Source organism: Nyctereutes procyonoides, unplaced genomic scaffold (genome assembly GCF_905146905.1).
Source record: "Nyctereutes procyonoides isolate TBG_1078 unplaced genomic scaffold, NYPRO_anot_genome, whole genome shotgun sequence".
Classification (NCBI taxonomy): Eukaryota; Metazoa; Chordata; class Mammalia; order Carnivora; family Canidae; genus Nyctereutes; species Nyctereutes procyonoides.
Window position 1 is genome coordinate 60,765,107 of NW_026575125.1, and position 24,884 is coordinate 60,789,990.

Sequence of the window (24,884 nt, forward strand, 5' to 3'; positions counted from 1 at the left end):
ATGTGATAATCTCATTGTGGTTTTGATTTGCATTATCCTGATGACTAGTGATGTTGATAACTTTTTTCATGTACCTGGTGGGCTTTTGGATGTCTTTTTTTTTAAAACAAATGCCTATTCTGTTTTTTTCTGCCCATTTTTTTTTGTATGTGTATTTTTTTTATTTTATAAATTAATTTTTATTGGTGTTCAATTTACCAACATACAGAATAACACCCAGTGCTCATCCCGTCAAGTGTACCCCTCAGTGCCCGTCACCCATTCACCCCACCCCCCGCCCTCCTCCCCCTCCACCACCCCTAGTTCATTTCCCAGAGTTAGAAGTCTTTATGTTCTGTCTCCCTTTCTGATATTTCTCACACATTTCTTCTCCCTTCCCTTATATTCCCTTTCACTATTATTCATATTCCCCAAATGAATGAGAACATACACTGTTTGTCCTTCTCCGGTTACTGTGGCCAAGTTCAAAAAGGGTGTTGCCTGAGTTCTCCTCTGGGATTTTGATGGAATCTTGTCTCACATTTAGATCTTTCATCTATTTTGAGTTTATCTTTGTGTATGGTGCAAGAGAGTGGTCCAGTTTCATTCTTCTGCATGTGGATGTCCAATTTTCCCAGCACCATTTATTGAAGAGACTGTCTTTCTTCCAGTGGATCGTCTTTCCTCCTTTATCGTATATTAGTTGACCATAAAGTTCAGGGTCCACTTCTGGGTTCTCTATTCTGTTCCATTGATCTATATGTCTGTTTTTGTGCCAGTACCACACTGTCTTGATGAACACAGCTTTGTAGTACAACCTGAAATCTGGCATTGTGATGACCCCAGATATGGTTTTCTTTTTTTAAAATTCCCCTGGCTGTTTGGGGTCTTTTCTGATTCCACACAAATCTTAAAATAATTTGTTCTAAGTCTCTGAAGAAAGTCCATGGTATTTTGATAGGGATTGCATTATACGTGTAAATTGCCCTGGGTAACATTGACATTTTCACAATCTTAATTCTGCCAATCCATGAGCATGGAATATTTTTCCATCTCTTTGTGTCTTCCTCAATTTCTTTCAGAAGTGTTCTATAGTTTTTAGGGTATATTTTGAGAACCATTTGAATGGTAAATGGTTCTCCAACCTTTTTTTTTCAGGTTGTAGGTGTCCTTCTGTCTAAAATGAGTCTCTTGTAGACAGCAAATAGATGGGTCCTGCTTTTTTATCCAGTCTGAAACCCTGCGCCTTTTGATGGGGTCATTAAGCCCGTTCACGTTCAGAGTTACTATTGACAGATATGAGTTTAGTGTCATCATGATATCTATTTAGTCCTTGTTTTTGTGGATTGTTCCACTGAACTTCTTCTTAAAGGGGAGTTTTAAGAGTCCCCCTTAAAATTTCTTGCAGAGCTGGTTTGGAGGTCACATATTCTTTCAGTTCCTGCCTGTCTTGGAAGCTCTTTATCTCTCCTTCCATTTTGAATGAGAGCCTTGCTGGATAAAGTCTTCTTGGTTGCATGTTGTTCTCATTTAGGACCCTGAATATATCCTGCCAGCCCTTTCTGGCCTGCCACGTCTCTGTGGAGAGGTCTGCTGTTACCCTAATATTCCTCCCCATGAAAGTCAGGGACTTCTTGTCTCTTGCTGCTTTAAGGATCTTCTCTTTATCTTTGGAATTTGCAAGCTTCACTATTAGATGTCGAGGTGTTGAACGGTTTTTATTGATTTTAGGGGGGGATCTCTCTATTTCCTGGATCTGAATGCCTGTTTCCCTTCCCAGATTGGGAAAGTTTTCAGCTAGGATTTGTTCAAATACATATTCTGGCCCTCTGGCCCTTTCGGCGCCCTCGGGAACCCCAATTAAACGTAGGTTTTTCTTCCTTAGGTTGTCATTTATTTTCCTTAATCTGTCTTCATGGTCCCTTAATTGATTGTCTCTTTTTTCCTCAGTTTCCCTCTTTGCCATTAACTTGTCTTCTATGTCACTCACTCGTTCTTCCACCTCGTTAACCCTCGTCGTTAGGACTTCTAGTTTGGATTGCATCTCATTCAATTGATTTTTAATTTCTGCCTGATTGGATCTAAATTCTGCAGTCATGAAGTCTCGTGAGTCCTTAATGCTTTTTTCTAGAGCCACCAGTAGCTGTATAATAGGGCTTCTGAGTTGGCTTTCTGACATTGAATTGTAATCCAGATTTTGTAACTCTGTGGGAGAGAGGGCTGTTTCTGATTCTTTCTTTTGAGGTGAGGTTTTCCTTCTAGTCATTTTGCTCAGTGCAGAGTGGCCAAGAACAAGTTGTTTTGGAACACGGGGGAGTATCACTGGTCCGTCTAGCTGGTCTTCTGGGGGAGGGGCCTGCTGTGCTGATTCTCAGGTGTTAGCACTTGGGTGAGCTGCTCTGCCCCTGCCTGCTGCAGGGCTCAGCGGGGGTTGTTTACCCCGTGGGGCCCCAGGAGGATCAGCCGCAGTTGCTATGGCAACTCTGGAAGCCTGGATTCAGCCTCTGCAGGAACTACGGGGTTCGGGGCTCTCGGTTCTCCATCTGCAGGGCCTGGAGGCTCCGGGGCGGGGCCGCTGATCTGCTCAGCTCGGGGCAGGAGCGTCCTTGCTCTCCTGGGCCCTCCCGGCCTCTGCCTGTCCCAGGGGGAGGCAGGATCCTGGGCTGTGTCCCGGCGCCCTGTGCTCTGGGGCCTGCGCTTTGGATTCGCGCTCCCGCCCTGTTTCTGCCCATTTTTAATCAAATAATTTGTTTTGTTGTTGTTAACTGAGTTCTAAAGTTCTTTATATGTTCTGAATATTAACCGTTTGTCCAAAATATTGTTTGCAAGCATTTTTACCATTATGCAGGTTGCCCTTTCATTTTGCTGATTGTTTCTCTTACTGTGCATAAGTTTTTGAATTTGATGTAGTCCCATATGTTTATCTTTGCTTTTATTGTTTATGCTTTTTTGTCTCACATTCAAATAATTATTGCCAAATCCAATGTTGAAGAGCTTCTTGTTTCTTTCTATGAGTTTTATGGCATCAGGTCTTATGTTTAAGTCCATTTTGAGTTAATTTTTGTAAGTAGTATAAGATAGGGATATAATTTCATTGTTTGGCATGTGGTCCATTTATATGCAGCACCATTTTATGGAAGAGACTATTTTTTCCCATTGGGTGTTCTTGGCCTCCTTCTTGAATATTAGTTGACTGTATATAAGAGGATTCATTCTGGGGTATACAATGTGTTCCACTGGTCTGGGTGTCTGTTTTTAGGCCAGCACCCTGCTGTTGTTACTACCATAGGTTTATTGTATGTTTTGAAATTAGATTTGATACCTCTGAATTTGTTCTTTCTCAGAATTTCTTTGGCTATTTGGGATCTTACATACTTCCATACAAATTTTAGGAGTATTTTTTTCTGTTTTTGTGAATTATACCATTAAAATGTTTTTAATTTTATTTTTTTACTTACTTTAGAGAGAGAAAAAACTGGCTTATAAGGAAAGAGAGGAGTAGAAGGGGAGGGAGAGAATCTTGAAAAGACTCTGCTAGAGCATGGAACCTGACACGGGGCACAATCTTGTGACCCTGATCATGACCTGAACTGAAACCAAGAATTGGATGCTTAACCAGCTGAGCCATCCAGGCACCCCTGCCATTAAAATTTTCATAGAGATTGCACTACATTTATAGACAGCTTAGGTTAGTATGAACGCTTTAATGTTATTCATTATGCTGATCCATGAACATGAGATGTCTTAGTGTTTGTTTATGTCTTCTTTGATTTCTTTTGATAGAGCCATATATTCTTGTTGTGCAAATATTTTACTTCCTTGGTTAAAATTATTCCTAAATATTTTATTTTTGGATGCTGCTGTGAATAGGATAGTTTTCTTTTCCAGTGTTTCATTATTAGTATATAGAAATGTAACTGATGAAGGTGAAGATGGGGGCAGAGTAGGAAAACCCTAGGCTCATCTTGTGCCACAATTACATCTACATAACTATCAAGTCATCCTAAATATCCCATTAATCAACCTGAAGACTGACAGAAAAATACTCCACACCTAAAGGGAGAGAAGAGGAAACATCAAAGGTAGGAAGTGTGGAGACATTGTTTAGGGGAGAAACAGATCCTGGGTGCTGTAGAGAGGAGAGAGCTGTGGTCATATAAAAGGGGAAGAGAGAGAAGAATACGGTGGAATGCACAAAGCAAATGTTCTCCCAAAGCCATTGGCTTGGAAAATGCAAGGAAATGAATTTCATGAGTTCCTGCAAACAGTGAGGCGTAATGCCTGGAGTTTTAAAGGCCAGTGGGCTTGGCTGGAATTGAGCCTGGAGGACACTGTGCTGTTCCTGGAGAGAAGGCAGGCAAACAACCAGAGTGAGACTCTTACCACAGAGACAAAAGGAAAAAGAGATATACAGAATGCAATAAACAAGATTTGAAACAGGCTTGATGCAATGAACAACAAGCTGTAAGAAGCATAGGAATGAATTAGTGATCCTGAAGACAAAATAATGGAAAATAATGAGGCTGAAGAAAAGAGAGAAGATATGCAACACAAGAATAGACTTAGGGAACTCAGTGACTCCATCAAACACAATGACATTGGTTTGAGAAGAGAGAAGAGGGCAGAAAATTCATTTGAAGGAATAATAGCAGAAAATTTTCCTAGGCCAGGGAAAAAAGAGACATCCAGATCCTGGAGGCACAGAGAGCTCCCATCAAATTCAACAAAAGCAGGCCAACACCAAAACATATTGTAATTAAATTTTCAAAATATAGTGATAAATTAAAAAATCTTAAAAGCAGCAATTAAAAGGAAGTCCTTAACTTGCAGGGGTAAACCCATAAGGCTCTCTGGAAACTTCTCAACGGAAACTTCACAAGCCAGAAGGGAGTGCATGACTTATTCATAGTGCCAAATGGGAACAATCTTCTGCCAAAAATACTCTATCCATCACCACTATCATTCAGAATAGAAGGAGAGATAAAAGTTACCAGACCATCAAAAACCAAAGAAGTTCCTGACCACTAAACAAACACCTAAGAAATATTAAAAGAGAGTCTTTGAGTGTGAAGGAGAGACCAAAAGTGACAGACAAGAAAGGATCAGAGATAATATCCACATACAATAACAGAATAAGCAATAAAATGTCAATAAACACATACCTATCAATACTTTGAATGTAAATGGACTAAATGCTTCAATCAAAGGTTACAGGATGTCAGAATGGATAAAAATACAAGACCCATCTATATGCTGCCTACAAGAGACTCATTTTAGATCTAAAGACACTTGCAGATTGAAAGTGAAGGAATGGAGAAACATTTATGAGAAAGAATGTCAAAAGAAAGCCAGATTAGCGATACTTACATTGGGCAAACTCGACTTTAAAGCAAAGACTGAAAAGAGATATAGAAGGTCATTATACAATCATAAAGAGGATAATACAACAAGAAGATCTAATAATTATAAATATTTATGCCCCCAACATATGAACACCCACATATATAAAACAATAACAGACAAAACGGAACTAATTTATACTAACACAGTAATAGTAGGTGTCTTTAACATCCCATTTACATCATTGGACAGATCGAGAAGTAGAAAATTGACAAGCACACAGTGGCTAGAATGACACATTCCACCAGATGGACTTAACAGATATATTTGCAACATTCCATCCTAAAGCAGCAGAAAACACATTCTTTTCAAGTGCACATGGAACATTCTCCAGAATAGATCATGTATTAGCTATCAGAACAGGCCTCAACAAATACAAAAAATGGAAATCATACCATGCCTGTTTTCCGACCACAAGACTATGAAACTAGAAGTAAACCACACACATACAAAGTCTGGAAAGACCACAAATACATGAAGGTAAAACAATGTGCGGTAAACAATGGATGAGTCAACCAGGAAATCAAAGCAGAAATTTAAAAAATATGGAAATAAATGAAAAAGAAAATGAAAATATGATAGTCCAAAAACCTTGGGATGCAGTAAAAGTGGGCCTAAGAGAGAAGTATATAGCAATACAGGCCGAAATCAAGATGGAAGAAAAATTCAAAGAAACAACCTAACCATACATCTAAGGAATGTAGAAAAAGAAAAGCAAAGCATAAAACCAGCAGAAGAAAAGAAACAATAAATATTGGAGCAGAAATAAATGATATAGAAGCTAAGGAAAAAATAGATCAATGAAATCAGGAGCTTTGTTTTTGAAAAATTTAATGTAAGTGATATACGTCTAGCCAGATGTATCGAAAAGAAAAGAGAAAGGACCTGAATAAATAAAAAATGAGACAGGAAAAATAACCAACACCACATATATACAAACAAGTATAAGAGAATATTATGAAAAACGACATGTCACAATTTGGACAAGCTGGAAGGAATAGATAAATTCCTAGAAACATATAAACTACCAAAAGTGAAATAGAAAGAAATAGAACACTTGAAAATACTAAAAATCAGCAGATAAATTGAATCAGTTATCAAAAAATTTGCAACAAAGAAGTACAGGGGACTCCAGAGTGGGTCAGTAATAAGAGTCTGATTCTTGGTTTTGGCTCAAGTAATGTTCTCTGGGATGTGAGATTGAGCCCCGCATCACATTCCTCATTCCAGGAGAAGTCTACCTGAGATTCTGTCTCCCACTTCCCCTCCCCCCTTAATCAATCAATTAATCAAATATTTAGAGAGAGAGAGAGAGAGAGAGAGAGAGAGAGAGAAGCCCAATATTAGAAGGCTTCATAGGAGAATTGTACCAAACAGTTAGAAAAGAGCTAATACCTATTCTTCTCAAACTGTTCCAAAAAATAGATGAGTAAGAAAAACTTCCGAATTCATTACCCTGATTACCCTGATACCAAAACCATATAAACACTCCACTGAAAAAGACGACAGGCCAATATCCCTAATGAACATAGATCCAAAAATTCTCAATAAAATACTAGCAAACCAAATCCAACAATACATTAAAAAAATCATTCACCACAATCAAGTGGGATTTATTCCAAAACTGCAAGGATGTTTCAATATTCATAAATCAATCAACATGATACCACATTAATATAAGAAAGGATAAGAACCATATGATCATTTCAATAGACATAGAGAAAGCCTTGGCAAAGTACAACATCCATTCATGATAAAAGCCTTCAACAAAGTAGGTTTAGAGGGAACATACCTCAACATCATAAAGGCCATATATGAGAAACCCAGAGCTAATAGACTCATGGGGAATACTGAAAGCTTTTCCTCTACAGTCAGGAGCAGGACAGGGAGGTCCACCTTCACCAGTTATTTAACATAATACTGGAAGTCCTAGTCCTAGCCACAGCAATGAGACAACACAAAGAAATAAAAGACACACAAACAGTCAAGGAAGCAGTAAAACTTTCACCTTTTGCAGATGACATGATACTGCTTGTAGAAAACCTGAAAAACTCTACCAAAAAAAACTACTACAACTGATGAATTCAGTAAAGTCACAGGATACAAAATCAGCATACAGAGATCTGTTGCATTTCTATACACCAACAATGAAGCAGCAGAAAAGGAAAGCAAGGAATCAGTCTCAGTTACATGTGCACCAAAAACAAGAAGATCCCTGGGAATAAACTTAACAAAATAGGTGAAAGACCTGGACTCTGAAAACTACAAAACATTGATGAAAGAGATTGAAAATGTCACAAACAAATGGAAAGACTTTCCATGCTCATGGATTGGCAGAACAAATATTGTTAAAATGTCCATGCTACCAAAGTGATCTACACGTTTAATGCAATCCCTATCAAAATACCACCAACATTTTTCACAGAGCTAGGACAAACAGTCCTAAAATTTGTATGGAACCACAAAAGACCCCGAAAAGCCAAAGTTACCTTGAAAAAGAAAAGCAAACCTGGAGGCATCACAGTTCCAGACTTCAGTTATTTTAAAAGCTGTAGTGTTCAAAACAGTATGGAATTGGCACAAAACTAGATACAGATGAATGGAATAGCATAGAAAACCCAGAAATGAACCCACAGCTATATGGTCAGGTAATCTTTGACAAAGCAGGAAACAACATCCAATGGGAAAAGGACAGTCTGTTCAACAAATGGTGTTGGGACAACTGGACAGCAACATGGAAAAGAATGCAACTGGACCAATTTCTTACACCACACACAAAAGTAAATTCAAAATGGATTATAGACCTAAAAGTGAGACCCGAAACCATAGAAATCCTAGAGGAGAACACAGGGAGTAATCTCTTGACATTGGTCATAGCAGTGTCTTCTAGATTTGTCTCCTGAGGCAAAGGAAATTAAAGCAGAAATAAAGTATTGGGACTTAATCAAAATAAAAAGCTTCTGCACAGCGAGGGAAACAATCAGCAATATTGAAAGGCAACCTGTGGAATGAGAGAAGATACTTGCAAATGACATGTCTGATAAAAGGTTAGTATCCAGAATATTTCGATAAGTTCTAAAACTTAACACCCAAAAAATGAATAATGCAGTGAATAAGTGGGCAGAAGACATGAACACACATTTTTCCAAAGAAGACCTGCAATGGCCAACAGACACATGTAAGATCCTCAACATCATTCATCATCAGGAAAATACGAATCAAAAGTACACCTGTCAGAATGGCTATAAAATCAACAACACAAGAAACAACAGGTGTTGGTGAGGATGTAGAGAAAGGGGAACCCTCTTCTGCTGTTGGCAGGAATGCAAACTCATGCAGCCACTCTGGAAAACAATATGGAGGTTCCTCAAAACTTAAATATGGAACTACCATATGATCCAGGAATCACACTACTAGGTACTTAAGGGATACAACAATACTAATTCAAAGGGATATGTGCACCCTGATTTCTATAACAGCATTACGTACAACAGCCAAATCATGGAAACAGCCCAAGTCCCTCGAATGATTAATGGATATAAAAGTGTAATACATATATATTTATACATATATACATTTATACATGTATACACAATAGAATACTATTCAGCCATAGAGAAGAATGAAATCTTAGTATTTGCAATGACATAGATGAAGGTAGACAGTATTATGCTAAGTGAAATAAGTCAGACAGAGAATGACAAGTACCGTACGATTTCAGTACTATGTGGAATTTAAGGAACAAAGAAGCAAAAGGATAAAAGAAAGAGAAAGGCAAACCAAGAAACAGACTCTTAACAAACTCAGGGCTATCACAGGAGAGGTGGGTGGGACAATGGGTTAAATAGGTGATAAGCATTAAGGAGTGCACTTGTGAAGAAGACCAGTGATGTATTAAAGTGTTGAATCATTACACTGCACATTTGAAACAAATATTATATTGTATGTTAACTAATTGGCATTGAAATAAAAACTTTTAAAAAATATTTGTAAGACTACATGTTGAAAGAATCAAAACCTATCTGTGACTGAAAAAGTGATTACCAGCTATGAATTAAAAAAAAAAAAAAGGCAGTCTTGCAATTAATCAGGATAGGAGGTTAGACACAGATAAAGCCAAATGAAAAGTTAAAAGAAACACTGATTTCCCAGGTCATGCACCAGTTGTGAAATATCATAATGACCCCTTTTTGAGTGATTATTGCTTTCTTACCAATGATGCCTCTAGAGTTGCTTTATTTTCATTTATTACTAGAGGGAGATACCAAATTCCTAAACTATCCTGCTTCATGATAGCTCCCCAAACCCTAGTTAATCCCTACTTCACTTAATCTGCTTCAAAAGCGGCCACCAATCCAAAACTAATCCTGGTTGACTTCAGACCCTTCTCAGAATTCTACAGTGGCAATCCAAAAGTTACAAAACACACTTCCATTCTCTCTTATCCAGAGGCCTTGTATTGTTCTTCTGGTGTATACTCTCTTCACTAGTGATTCAATAAATCCGATTTTTTTCAGACTATAGGCTTGTTCTTCATGGTCTCTAGTTGGTGAGGCTTTAACATGGTAAAAGTTTTTAGAGATTTATTTTTTATTGGGGCAGTAGTGAAGAAGAGGGACAGAGGGAGAGAGAAAAAAAGAATCCCAAGTGGACTCCTGGCTGAGTATAGAGCCCTTAGGTCTCTACTCAAGATCCTGAGATTATGACCTGAGCTGAAATCAAGAGTTGGATGCTTAACTGACTGATCCACCCAAGGCTCCACAAGGTTAATTATTTTTAATTACCTACAGAATCAGCAGTTTAGTACTGACAAAAAGCATCACCCTCCCTTTCCTGATAAAACAAACAAAAAAAAAAAAAAACCACTTCTCCATTTAAACCAGAAAATCATTAACCATAAGTAACTTTCCCTACCCAGACGAACTCACTGAATTCTACTGCTTATATTACAGGAAATATCTGATCAATGACACTAAGAAATATATTTAACCAAAACCAGGTAACTACCATACCTATTGGGAGAAACAATATATTATTAACTTAGCATCCAGATCCAGATAAAACAAAAGTATATAAACTGGTGATATTATCTGATTTTTAATATATATCAGTCCCATAATTCAAGGAATTTTACCTGTCACCCCACAACCTAATAATGTGCCATACCTAATGTTCAGGAAATCCTCGTATAATTTTCTAACTTTTCATATTAAACTATAAGACCGATTATATATATATATATATATATATATATATATATACATATATATATAAACAGAATATTTCCAATTCTTCTGTAAATGGTATTGAAAGATAAAAGAATTAGATTTTTTAACTATAGGTCAAGCTACTTTCATATACAAAAAAGCCATAAACAAACCAGAGAGTTTAAATTGTTTCTCATTACCAGGAACGCTGGGAAATGGTGGGTCTAGCTAGTTTAAAGAATAATCTCAATCTGACTTTGCTAGGACAGCCTTACAAAGCAAATGAAGGCCAAAGGAAATTACCAAAATCATATTCTAATAGTATGACTGTTGGGTCAAGAAATGTTTTAAAATCCACTAAAACAACTTCAAAACAATAAAGCAAAATTTTGAACTTCTAAGAAATAGTATCTATACATCTACCTCAAAGACAAACCTCAGGAATGTGGAGGTTAGGAGGAAGATGAAATAGAGAGGGAGTGCTTTTAGCAAAAGCTTAAGACTGAATAAAAAACCAGAGGATCAGCCAATAACTGCTAACCAAAAAAGAGTCTTTATACACACAAACCAAAAGGATTATTGTTCACAAATCAGGCTTCTAATACCATACCCTGATCACCATCAATATCATATTCAAATACAAAATTCTTCAGAAAATAAGATATATTTAAAGAAGGCTAAAATAATTTTGGATTAGTTTTCTCTCTTTTACCAAAAAGTCACTTGATCAACATTTATAGTTCTACTTTTCTTAACTTTAATCAGAAAATAGAATCATAGCAAATATGCAACCTTCTGATTACTTATTTTTTTTTAATTTTACTTATTCATGAGAGACACAGAGAGAAAGAGAGAGAAAGAGACATAGGCAGAAGGAGAAGCAGGCTCTAGGCAGGAAGCCTGATGTGGGACTCGATCTCAGGACTCCGGGATCACGCCCTGAGCCAAAGGCAGAGGCTCAACTGCTGAGCCACTGAGGGATCCCATCCTTCTGATTGTTTAAAATGCACTTGAACTAGGGCACCTGGGTGGCTCAGTCAGTCAAGTGTCTGCCTTATTCCAAGGTCCTGGAATGGAGTCTTTTGTCAAGCTCCCTGTCCCTCTCTCGCTCTCTCTCAGATAAAGAAATAAAATCTTCATTAATTAATTAATTAAATGCACTTGAACATACTGGCTCCTATAAGAAGAGAGAACAGTAAACTAAGAAAATACTCTTTATAAGCAGAGAGAACAGTAAACTAAGAAAATACTCTTTCAAGAACAATGGAAAGTAACTCATGAAATTCCGTGTCAATTCTAGATTTACAATGACTAGCAATATTTTTTGTGAAGCTTGATTTGAGGGTTTCCAAAAAAAGCTCTAACAACTAAACAAAAAAAAAGTATTATAAAAGAAGCCAGAAAAAGAACAGAAACAAATTTTAATAAAAACTGAAAACTGTAGTAAAAGCACAAAACAACAGATTTATCTCTTTCATAGATTCGATGCTACTATAGATCAAATTATGTCTCTGAAACTTAACCACACAGAACAGCTTTACAGTTTTTAAGGCTGATGCCATTCCCATCCCACAACACCTATCCAGAGTACAATTTAAACTACACTACTAAGACCCACAGAGTATCTACATTCATGATCACTGAATGTCTTATTCCTAGGATACTATTAAGATACAGCAAATAAATGATATTTCTAATTCCATTTAACCTTTTTTGCAAAGTTCACTTAACATTATTTGGGAATAGGGATCCCTGGGTGGCGCAGCGATTTGGCGCCTGCCTTTGGCCGGGGGCGCGATCCTGGAGACCCGGGATCGAATCCCACATCGGGCTCCCGGTGCATGAAGCCTGCTTCTCCCTCTGCCTGTGTCTCTGCCTCTGTGTGTGTTTGTGTGTGTGTGTGTGTGTGTGTGTGTGAGACTATCATAAATAAATAAAAATTTAAAAAAAACATTATTTGGGAATAAATACCCTAAATCTTTATTTTATTATCTCCTAAACCATTTAACTGGATTTGGTTATTAAACACAGATGTTTTAGGCTGTATTTTTCTTCAACTAAACAAATCTGAAATTGTTTTATAGCTTACCTCTGTGAACCATAAATATGAAGTTCTATTTCTCTAAGGTACTTAATAAAATGTATAAAATAAATACCAAAAGATTCTTTTCGAATGGCTTGGTGTATACTGAATGAAAAAGCTAAAGGAATAATAAAGAATAATGAAGAAGGGAAAGAATGTTCAAAATAGGAACAGAGAAATTCTTTTTTTATTATATTTTACATGATGATACTAAGACTCCTATAATAAAGGCTGTTTTATTTCAAATAAAGAAACAATTAATCCTAATATTAATACAATATTGACATGAATACAAATAAGAAATTAATATGAGCTATATAAAACCATATCAATGCATTTAAAAGGCATGCTTAAGTTTCCATGTGGCAGCAATTATACTACTTTTATTCGTGTAATATTTAGTGAGCACTAACAGTGTAGCACTCACAAAATATTCTGAGTTTATTTTCAAGTTCTAATTGCTTGCAGGTGTGACAAGAAACACCTGCTCCTGTCCAGATACATAAAAGTAATGACTTTATAATCAACTTGTTTCATGTACAGTTATGTGAGTACAAAAAGGAGGAAGGAGGCAAGAAAAAGTAAAGCCTGGCAAAAGTGTTATCCATGGACAAGAGATAAGGAGAAGCAGGCTCTATGCAGATATTATATGTATCAATATATACATAAAATTAGAGAGGAAGGATAACAAATATTCCTGGAAGAAACCCAGTCACCTCAGCCAAATAAATTTACATTGGATTATCTTTCAATTTATATTTACAGTAACATGAGGTGGTCTCCCACCTCCCAGTGAATTATGGGTTTACATGTGACATATAACCACACAATCACCAATAAGTCAAGAGCCAATCAATGCTAAATGGGAGCTTATGGCAATATATAAATATTAATTTGGCTTTAGAGTTAATGCAAGCTTCCTAAGCTATACAAAATATAGTATATATACAGTAAAAATAAGTATAAAATACAGGCCTACTATGTAAATTACAGGACAATACTATATATCAATTTTACTGAAGATAAAAGAGAAAAAAAGTTTAAAAGTAGTCTTGTCATATCACGCCCTTGATTCAGTTTAGAAACGAGTATGCACATTTGTTCCTTGGGTAATAATGTCTGTCAGTCTCCAACTAGAATAAACAAGCCATCGGGCTGCCATTTCTACAGATAATTTTATAGAAATTTTTTAGAATATAAGTAGGAAAACTTTGCAAACTTTTATAATGATGGAAATTAACTGTAATACTAGTTCTTTCAAATATTCATTTCAAATGGACATGAAACAGACTTTTGAAATTAGTTCTGTACTAAAATACGAGCTGAGTATTGGAGTTGTGCTTGAATGAACTTTTATTTTCAAATTTTAATGCAACTACTTACAAAGTTTCCAAAACAAATACTAATCTTTAAAGGAATGAAGAAACAACAATATTTGGTGATTAAAGGGCAAAATCTCAAGTAATATCTCCAAATAATTAATTACATATGCTCCAGGATTTTTTTGCATGGCATTAGGTATTAATATAGTTTTGAATTTAGTTCAAGTTTCTTCCTTTGATTTAATTTTGGCATAATGCAAACCCAATTTGATTAGTAAAGCATATAGCTAAGGAAATGGCATGACTGGAGCTTAGACTTGTTATAACATAAATATCATAGGTACCTTTGCTCTTACCCTAGAGTGATTTAGAAATTCACCCTTGATGAACTTAAGTACACATGCCTTGGTAAACTTAAGTACACATACATGAAAAGTATTAGACGAGTTAGTCTATGCTACAATGCTCCCTCACATCCATTTCATTAAATTACTAAGTAACATTATTAACTACACAAAAGATGGGAACATTTGAATAAATAATCCAATATTGTGGAAAGTCCAGATAAGGTCAGAATTTTACTGTTTATGGCCAAAGACAATTGTGAAACTCACTAGAAAGAAGTGGGACAATATGATCTTTGAAGTGAGTTACTAAAATAAAAATAGGAAAAGCTAAATAAAAGTAGTTTCTTTTTTTTTTATTTATGATAGGCACACAGTGAGAGAGAGAGAGAGGCAGAGACACAGGCAGAGGGAGAAGCAGGCTCCATGCACCAGGAGCCTGACGTGGGATTCGATCCCGGGTCTCCAGGATCGCGCCCTGGGCCAAAGGCAGGCGCTAAACCGCTGCGCCACCCAGGGATCCCATAAAAGTAGTTTCTAAGTACAAAAGTAGAAAACATTCCAGGTTAAGTTTGTTATGAATCATTAGTCAATACATTACTACTAAATTATGTACCTATTCAGAAAGCTTCTTACTGGTTTTCATATTGTTCTAGATCTTCATTTTCCATTATAGTAGTCATTAGCCGTATGCGGTTATAGACTTAAAAATTAGTAAACATTCTCTAAAGTTAAAAATTGAGTTCCTTGCCTACAACACAAAAGCCACATGTGGCTGATGCCTACTGTTTTGGATGGCACCAAATAAAACATCATTACAAAAAGTTCTATTGGGTAGCACTATTCTACATAAAATACCAGTTAATATGAGCCCCAAGAAATAACTGATGTAAGTCTAACTATACTGGATAAAATTAAAAAGTGGAACGTATCTTTTTATGATAAAACTTCTATGCAAAGCAGGAACAGAAAGGAACACCCTCAAACTGATAAAGGTATCTACAATCATAATTAATAGTGGAAGACTGCCTGCTTTCCCCCTAAAATCAGGAACTATGGAAGGATGTCCAGTCTCATTATTTCAATTCACCATTATACCTGAAGCACTAGCAGTTCACTAGTGCAAGAGAGAACCATAAGGCAGATAAGATTAGAATGGAAAAGTAAACCTGTCTCATTTATAGACAACATGACCATTTATGTAGAGAATTCTGATGAATCTAAAAAAATGCTGTTAGAAGTAATGAATTTAGCAAGATCAATATACAAAAACAAAACAAAACTCATTTCTATTTACTATCAACAAACTGTAAATTGAAAATTTAAAATACGTAATTTAAAATGCACCAAAAAAACATGAAACCCTTAAGAGAAAAAATTCACAATAGTTGTGCAAAACCTCTACACTAAATACTACAAAATACTGCTATGAGAAATTATAGAAGGGACGCCTGGGTGGCTCAGCAGTTAAGTGCGTCTGCCTTCTGCTCAGGGCGTGATCCCGGAGTCCTGGATCAAGTCCCACATTGGGCTTCCTGCATGGAGCCTACTTCTACCTCTGCCTGTGTCTCTGCCTCTCTCTATGTGTGTCCCTCATGAATAAATAAATAAAATCTTAAAAAAGAAATTATATAAGATCTAAATAAATGGGAAATTATTCCATGCTCTGGATTGTATGATTCAATGTTGTTAGTATGTTAATTTCCCCCATATTATCTACATATTCAAGGTAATCCCAAACAAAATCCTAGTTGTTTCTGGATAGAAATTAAGAAGCTAATTCTAAAATTATACATTGCTGTAGGAATACAAAATGTAATAGTCACTTTCATAACAATTTGGCAGTTTCTTATAAAGTTAAACCCATACTTACCATATGACCCAACAATCCCATTAGCTAGATATTTACCCAAGAGAAATGAAAACAAATGTTCATGCAAAGATATATATTAAAAAGTATATAGTAGTTTTATTTAAAATAGCCAAAATCTGAAACACCTCAAATGCCTATCAACTGAAGAACTGACAAACATATCATGGTATATCCATTCATACAATAAAATATTGCTTGGTAATAAAAAGGAATAAATTACTGATACATGAAATGACATGCATAAATCAAAAATCATTAGGCTCCAAGCAAAATCAGATATAAACAAAAGGCTACATGCTTATTATTTCATTCAGATGAAATTGTAAATGAGGCAAAAGTAGAGTGGACAAACTTCCTGTTTTCCAGGAATACCCGGAGGGGCAGAGGATTGACTGCAATGAGATGAAGAAATTCAGGAGGTGACAGAAATATCCTACACTTTTATTGTGCTGTTACACAAATGTATATATTTGTCAAAACTCATTGGACTACAAACTTATAAAGGGGAAAATTTTATTTAATAGAAATTATACCATAATATATTTGACTTAAAAAATAAAAAGTAATAAGGTCTCCTGAGTGGATCAGTCACTTGTGTTCAACTCTATGATTTGGCTCAAGTCATGATCTCAGGGTCCTGAGATCTAACCCCACTTCAGGGTCCCCACTCAGTAAGGAGATTGCTTCCTCCTATTCTCTCTGCCCCACCCACATATACTCTCTTTCTCTAAAAATAAATAAAAAGTAAATCTAAATAAATAAATAAATAATGCATGTTTATATGTAATATGGCTAATCTTCTATCTTTGGTGCCCTATAAGTATAGATCGGTTATATTAAGAAAATACGGTATAGAAATAGACTGGAAGGCAAGCAGTGTAACTTATACCAGTCCCATGCTTCTCTAGACTTTGGCTTTTTCTGGTGTAATTAGGGATTATTATCCAGTTTCTCAAATCTGTTTCCAAGAAATTTTCAGAATGTTACACATATTTTGGAAAAAGGGTTTCTACTGTTAAATTATCTAGGAAATGTTCCCCATATGGTAATTTACAATGCATTTAGCATATGAAAGGCTCTGAGCAGTCCTACATGCATTGATTTATTTCTATAATTTTTTTAAACTCAGTGTTTCCCACATTTACTTGACCAAGAAACACTTCTATTACAAAATGGTGCTGTTGGGGCACCTGGGTGGCTAAGTCAGTTAAGCATCCAACTCTTGATTTTGGCCTAGTTCATGATCCCAGGGTCACGGGATGCAGTCTGCTTAAGATTCTCTCTCTCCTTCTCCCTCTGCCCCTCTAACCACCAACCCTCCCCCTGGCTCTTTCTATCTCTCAAAATAAAGTTTTTTAACAAATAAATAATTTTTAAAAATAGTGTTGCTAAAGTTCTAAGATTCATTAATTAAATTTTCAAGATCATCTTCTTGATTAAGTGTTTAAGACTTATTTACTTGAGAAAGAACTTGCGTATACACCCAAGGGATCAAGTTGGGGATGGAGCAGAGAGAACCTTTCAAGCAGTCTCCCTGATGAGCACAGAGCCCCACAGGAGGCTCAATCTCAGGACCCAAGAGATCATGACCCATGAGATCACAACCTGAGCCAAACCAAGAGTCAGATGCTCAACAGAATGAGCCACCCAGGTGCCTCACTTAATCTTGATTAAATTTTATTTACATTGGGAAACTATAAAACTGATTGATTTTAAAGTAGCTATACAGAACTGTACATACCCCTTAATGAGATAACCCTTAAATCACAAATTTAAAAGACTTCTTACTCATCTTGCTACTTTCCTAGACAACTCCTCGAGTTTTTACCAGGTTGTGAATTCTAAATATCCTAAACTTAAATGTTTTTGACCAGTATATACTACATGAAAATACATCAGGGTTGAATCATTTCTATTGTAATACCTCCTCTTCAAATTATAAGGCAGAATTAAGAATGTAAAAGCATCAATGCCAGGAACACTGAAATTCCTAAGCAGTTACAATAAAAATAACAAAGTGATCTAGGTCAGAATGTAAAGTGTTCACTGTATAAAACCGGTAAAAGTCTGAATGTATATAGTTAAAATAGTTTTTAAAAAGGGAAGGGAAGAAAGACTAAAGAAAGATGGAACCTAATACTCTAAATGCTACTCTTCAGCACTTTACATGTGACCATTTATAGAAGTATAAAGCATTTTAAATAATGTTGATAGTGTAGTTAAAAATATTGAATCTTTTGAACATAAATTAATGCATGAATAATAAGAGGCATCTTAATTCAAGTTAATAAGTTAATTATGAATAAAGCTTTATTCGTAATAAAGAGGAAAAGTGAACACTGGAAAATTCTAAAGGGTAAGCAAACTACCCCTGAAAATGAAAAAGAAATGTTAAAAATATCATTTCCAATTAGACCCACATCAGTAGTCTTCTTCACCCAATAACATCTAGGCCATGGAATAGTATTGTTAGTAATGTATATGGAAACATCTAATTTATTTCAATAACCCTTATGAATTTTTATCAATAATTTTGTCTAAATAACTTTTGAAATTATAGCCTAAATTTGTTTAACCTCTTGGGGTAACTTCAATAGGCTTATTATATAAGATAGTATTCCTTTTAAAATGTATTTTTATTTTTCAATTTGAATTTAAGGAATATTCTCTAGGCCCTAGGCACTATATAAAATAATTGTTTAGAAGAGTGAGAAAATAGGAAAGCAGAGTGACAATTACTCATCCAGCTATTTATACATTCTTTTTAAGAGTTAAGTTTTAGTACAAATGGTTTTGTAGCTACATTTCCTTGGAAACCACTAGTAGTATCTCTTCATAATGGTCTGGCTAGAGATGCCCCAGGAATAATTTGAATGGAACATGTGAATTTCAGTAAACTAAAAGGGGGAGGAGTGACTTTTTTGTTTTAATAAAGACATATGAAATCAATCACATCATTATTTTTAGCAAACAGATATAAGCAGAATGTATTATGTTTTGTTCTGAAAGTTATCTTTACATAGTTCCCTGTAAAATCTTTAAGCTCAGTACCTAGATATGTAAATAGACATCCATATGGTTAAAAACACCTATAGTATATATAAAGGAAATGCATCTGCTAAGAAGAAAGAAAGAAAAAGAAGAAAGGAAGAAAGAAAGCAAGAAGAAAGAAAGAAAGAAAGAAAGAAAGAAAGAAAGAAAGAAAGAAGAAAAAAGAAAGAAAACAAGAACACAAAAACATAATTACATTAAAAAATGCTTTAAAAAGTTGGACTAAGAAATTCCTTGAATGTAAGCAGATTGTTTATACTTCAAATTTAATTCTGTTACCTATTTTTGGCTGTATAATGAGATCAGGAAGAAACAAATCAAGAACATGTTCATAGCTCACATGGATATTACTCACCCACATTTGGAGGTTTCACATAATTTACAGGTAGTTCTGGAGGTCTGCCTCTATGTAGAGCTGCAAAAGCAGACCCATTCCATAGTGTACTCTTACAGTCTATTCAAAAAGATTGAAAAGTTAGTCAAGAAATAAACAGTGTTTTATTTTAAATTGTACCTTAGAGGTAAATGTCTGCTTTCAATTTCATTTGTTGGAAATATTTTTAACCCTTACCACAATAAAAATTAATGTGTATAATTTTAAACATGTTATAAAATATTATGACTGGTAAACAACAACATTTTAATATATCACCAGGATATTTTGTTTCTAGAACTTAGAGCTTTTATTAGGTGTGTATTTGAATCTTATGTAAATATGTCAGGGATTAATAAGGTTTTAATTTTATATTGGTCCTTCTTGATCTTTAGGCTTATACATTTCTAATTATATAAAACTATATAAGCAAGGTTACAACTATAGCACAAGTATGCCAGGTAAAATTCAGAAATATTTATACTTGGTACACAGTCACATTATGGAGTGCCTGCAAACTGTGCCACAATAGGTATCAATACTGCCTTATCAGATGATAACTGACTATAAATAGTTATGGTTTTGTCCTTTATGTCAAAAGCTCAAGCAAATAGGACATATTCCTAATAATTCAACTGTGATAAAAAATATTGCACTACTCTTTTTTTGAGGGGAGGGGCAGAGGGAATGGGAGAGAGAGAATCCAAAGCAAGCTCCACACTAGGCATGGAGCCCAACACGGGGCTCAGTTTCACAACCCTGACATCATGACATGAGCTGAAATCAAGAATTTGACACTTTAACCAACTTAGCCAACCAAGCACCCCTATACTGCTCTCTCAAAAGCTTCCAAATTAACTGATTTGAAGAATTTCCTTATATTATAAAATGAGATGTTTAAAACTGGTATTTTTGAAGCTATTTACTGTTGTGAATTAGAATTTTTAAAGACATGATGCTAATAAAACAAAACAAATTAGTTGCTGGACCTGAAGTTTTATTAAACTAAACAGGCAGCCTATTTTCATATTTTTATGTTCATAAAATACTACTTTATATATTTTACATATTGGGGTTCCATGAAAAACTTTGGGGAAAATCTTTAAAACTGAAAAACAGTAGAGTAGAAAAACTATTATTGAACAGTCACTAATAGATTGATATATTTTTTAATATTTTCTTTTTTTAATATTTCCAATTATAAAAATGTTTATATGTCATATATAAATGTTAATATATCATTTTTCATTTACCTATTATAATATACAATGTGATTAGGATGATATAAAGACTCATAATTACTTAAAAATAATAAAATATAATGAAAGACTATTTTAAGCATTCATACTACATTAATCAAAGCAGTGATGTTTTAACATCTCTATTTCACAGGATTAAAAAATATTTATATTATTTACCTCTATTGCATTCACTATTTTATGGTAGAGGGCTCCTTTTAGGACTCTAAAAATTTACTTGTACACTAAGAAAATAAGAATAAGATTGGAAAAATAAGGAAAGCTAGAAGAAAACTAGTATTTCGGAAAGCATGGGAATATTTGCTTAACATAAAAATAAGCCCTTATCCATTTCTTCCTCTAAAAACTGAAAATCTTACCTTTGGCATCCCGTAACAGAGATTGCCGACCAACACCTAGTAATGTCTGTACCCCAGGAACACTCTGAGGGATCTCCTTATCTAGTAAGGGACCAATCCGCTCACAAATTTTAAGGAGGTAGTCTGGAGGAATGTGTGCATTGGCTGCCACCTAAAAAGCATAAATAAAACAGGAAAACCAATTTGGTTTAAAAACATAATTTAATCCATTACCAAACCATTCCATCTTGGAACAAAGTATAATTTTTATCTACAGAATCAGGAAAATAACATTTTAAACATTAAATATTTCAACCAAATTAAGGAAACAGCTACAAAAATTAAGCACATCTAAATGATAACATTTAAATGGTATGGCACTCAAACTCACTTTTACATGCCTTGATTAAATCATTTGCTTAGCTGTTAATCTTATGAAATAAGTATTGCAAAACAGCAAAAGTGTACATGCCTAAAATTAAACTACAAAGACAATGGGTAAACTCTTCTGGTAAATTGATCTATTCAGTAATGATGAACTGTTCAAAAATCAGAGAATCTAGATTCTATACAAGTGATAAGAATAGGCTTCAGGCAACATGGCAGAGGACTAGGAGTCCTCAAATCACCTGGCCCCACCAACTTAACTACATTACTGTCAAACCATCCTGAAAACCTATGAAATCGACCTGAGATTTAAAGAGAGAACAGCTAGAATGCTACAGAGAGAAGGGTTTTCGCATCTAACAAGGTAGGAAGGTGGGGGGGGGATAAAAAAGAATCAAGTGGGGGAGGGGCCCAGCAAGGGGCCAGGCTAAGACCAGAGAGCCTCTGGGACAGGAAAGCCCAGCCTCAAAAAAGCTGGAACTTTAAAAAATCCACACCAGATTCTTCCCGGATAGAAAGGTGATTTAAAGGGAAATCGAGGGGATCCCTCCATGGCTCAGAGGTTTGGCGCCTGCTCATGGCATGATCCTGGAGTCCTGGGATCGAATCCCACATCGGGCTGCCTGCATGAAGCCTGCTTCTCCCTCTGCCTGTGTCTCTCATAAATAAATAAATAAAATCTTTAAAAAGGGGGGGGGGCTGAGCGGAATCGCAGGGGGAGGGGCAGTGGAGCCTCTAGTTTCCTGGAGTCACTAATAGAGGAAACGCACCTGAGAGAAAGGGCACCACACTCCGCTGGCCGATTTCGGTAAAGGGCTGGAGTGCGCAGGCTGTGGGGCACTGGGGAGAAGCCAGTCAGGCGGGGGCTCTGGGTGGAAGGGTCTGCGCCCCGGTGCCTTTGGGAGCTGCAGCCCCAGAGCGCAATTCCAGCAGGACAGGCCCCAGATCCCAGGGCGACAGGCGACACAGCCCACCATCCTGCGCTCCCCCTAGGACTGGCGGAAACAGGGAGGGCAGAGGACAGCTGGGACTGACGCTACAGCCCACGGGCACCTCCAAGCTATGCAGATCAGCGTACCCTGTCCTGGGAGCATCTAGGCCAGTGTGGACTGGGACCTGCGGTAGTGAAGTGGGGAGCTGATTCCAGGGATGGAGAACAGGCCGCTGCCATAGGTGTTGTTCTTCCTTGTGTCACACTGTGCTTGGGAAAGGTGGGGCCTCCAGGAAACAGAGGCCTCACAGGGTAAAAAGCTCCCACTGAGCCCAGCACTTGTGGGGAGGGGTCAATTCCCCCAGGTACACACACCAGAGTCACCACAGCAAGCCCCTCCCCCATAAGACCAGCTGGAACAACAGGGGAAGAGCAAGTTCTTGACCCAGCAGGCTGGAAAGCTCCAGAGGAAGTCAAGGGATTTACACTATATAGAACCAGAGGGTACCCCTCCTTTTTCCAGACAACTCGTTTTTATATCAGACTGTAATTTTCTAATACTTTTTTTCTCTTTTTCCACGTTAACTACAATATTTTACCACCTCTTCATTTCTAAGATTCTTCCTTTTTGATTTTCATATTTCTACAAGTACAGGTCCTAGATATATTTTCCACTTCTAGATTCCCTTCAACATACCCAAATTAATTTGGGGAGATATAAATGATATGTTTTTTGTTGTTTGTTTTGTGTTTTTGTTTTCTCTACCTCATTTTTCTACAATACCAGAAGTTAATACCTTCTAAAACATGACCAGTAAGTACCCAGAACCAAGTGGTATACTGTGCTGGTCCATTTTGTGAAATTCCTTATTCCCATTCTGCCTCCTTCTTTTATATCATTTATGTTTTGGTGGTCAATGTTGGGGCCCTCTACAAGTATTTCTGGTTTATATAAATTTGGAACAGAGAATCTTCTAACATATAAAACTTAATATACTCAGAAACAAGAGGATCATGCTCTAGGAACCCTCAGGTAGATTACATTCTCCCTCCACTACAACTTTGTCACCACCACCATATCTCAGTAACCCCTACTTTTTTTCTTTTTTTTCCTTATCCTCCTTTCTTTTTCTATTCTCTCTTCTTCTTTAGGATACTTGGCCTTTTATTTTTTACTACTTTGTTTGAAAATCTGTTTTTCACTTTAGTGGCCCTTTTGTGTTACTTCGTTCTGATCTTGGTTTTCAATTTCTGGTCTCTGACCTCGGCAGACTTATCGAGGGTGAAATTTACTTAGGTCGTGGTTAATATTCTTGATGCAAAACACTCATACAGCCACTTTACACTGAGCAAAATGACTAGAAAAAGGACTCACCACAAAAGAAAGAATCATAAACACTACTCTTTCCCACAGAGTTACAGAATTTGGATTACAATTTGATGTCAGAAAGCCGATTCAGAAGCACAATTATAAAGCTACTGGTGGGCTCTGGCAAAACACATAAAGGAATTAAGAGACTTCATGACTGCAGAATCTAGAACTAATCAGGCTGGATTTAAAATCAATTAAATGACATGCAATCCAAACTGGAGGTCCTACAAACAAGGGTTAATGAGGTAGAATCAAGAGTGACATAGAAGTAAGATACTGGCAAAGAAGGAAGCTGAGGGAAAAAGAGAAAAACAAATAAAAAACCCTGAGGAAAGATTAAAGGAAATACATGATATCCTCAGAAGGAAAAATCTACATATAATTGGGGTTCAAGAGGGCACTGAGTGGGACAGAGGGACAGAAAGCATATTTAAACAAATCGCAGCTGAGAACGTCCCTAATTTAGGAAGGGAAACAGGCATTCAGATTCAGGAGATAGAGAGATACCCCCATAAATACAATAAAAACCATTCACGACCTCAACATGTAATAGTGAAACTTGCAAATTCCGAAGATAAAGAGAAAATCCTTAAAACAGCAAGAGACAAGAGATCCCTAAACACATGGGGCGAAATATTAGATTAACAGCAGACCTCTCCACAGAGACCTGGCAGGCCAGAAAGGGCTGGCAGGATATATTCAGGGTCCTAAATGAGAATAACATGCAGCTAAAAATACTCTATCCAGCAAGGCTCTCATTCAGAACAGAAGGAAAGATAAAGAACTTCCAAGATAGGCAGAAACTGAAAGAATATGTGACCACCAAACCAGCTCTGCAAGAAATATTAAGGGGGACACTGTAAAAGAAAGAGGAAACCCGAAGAAATAATCCACAAAACAGGGACTTAATAGGTATTACAATGACATTGAATTCATATCTTTCAATAGTAACTCTGAACATGAAT

The 24,884-nt window shown here is 36.2% G+C and overlaps 1 protein-coding gene across 4 annotated transcripts in view; it reads right to left on the minus strand.

The window, feature by feature from the left end:
* Positions 1–24,884, minus strand: part of BRWD3 (bromodomain and WD repeat domain containing 3) — a 210,210-nt gene that overhangs the window by 169,324 nt on the left and 16,002 nt on the right. For all 4 annotated transcript variants that reach the window (XM_055338288.1, XM_055338287.1, XM_055338286.1 and 1 more), the window contains exons 5-6: positions 21,251–21,401; positions 19,615–19,713 (exon numbers count right to left, since the gene is read on the minus strand). In XM_055338288.1, the coding sequence (XP_055194263.1) occupies positions 19,615–19,713; positions 21,251–21,401 (250 nt within the window). The remainder of the gene's footprint in view (positions 1–19,614; positions 19,714–21,250; positions 21,402–24,884) is intronic.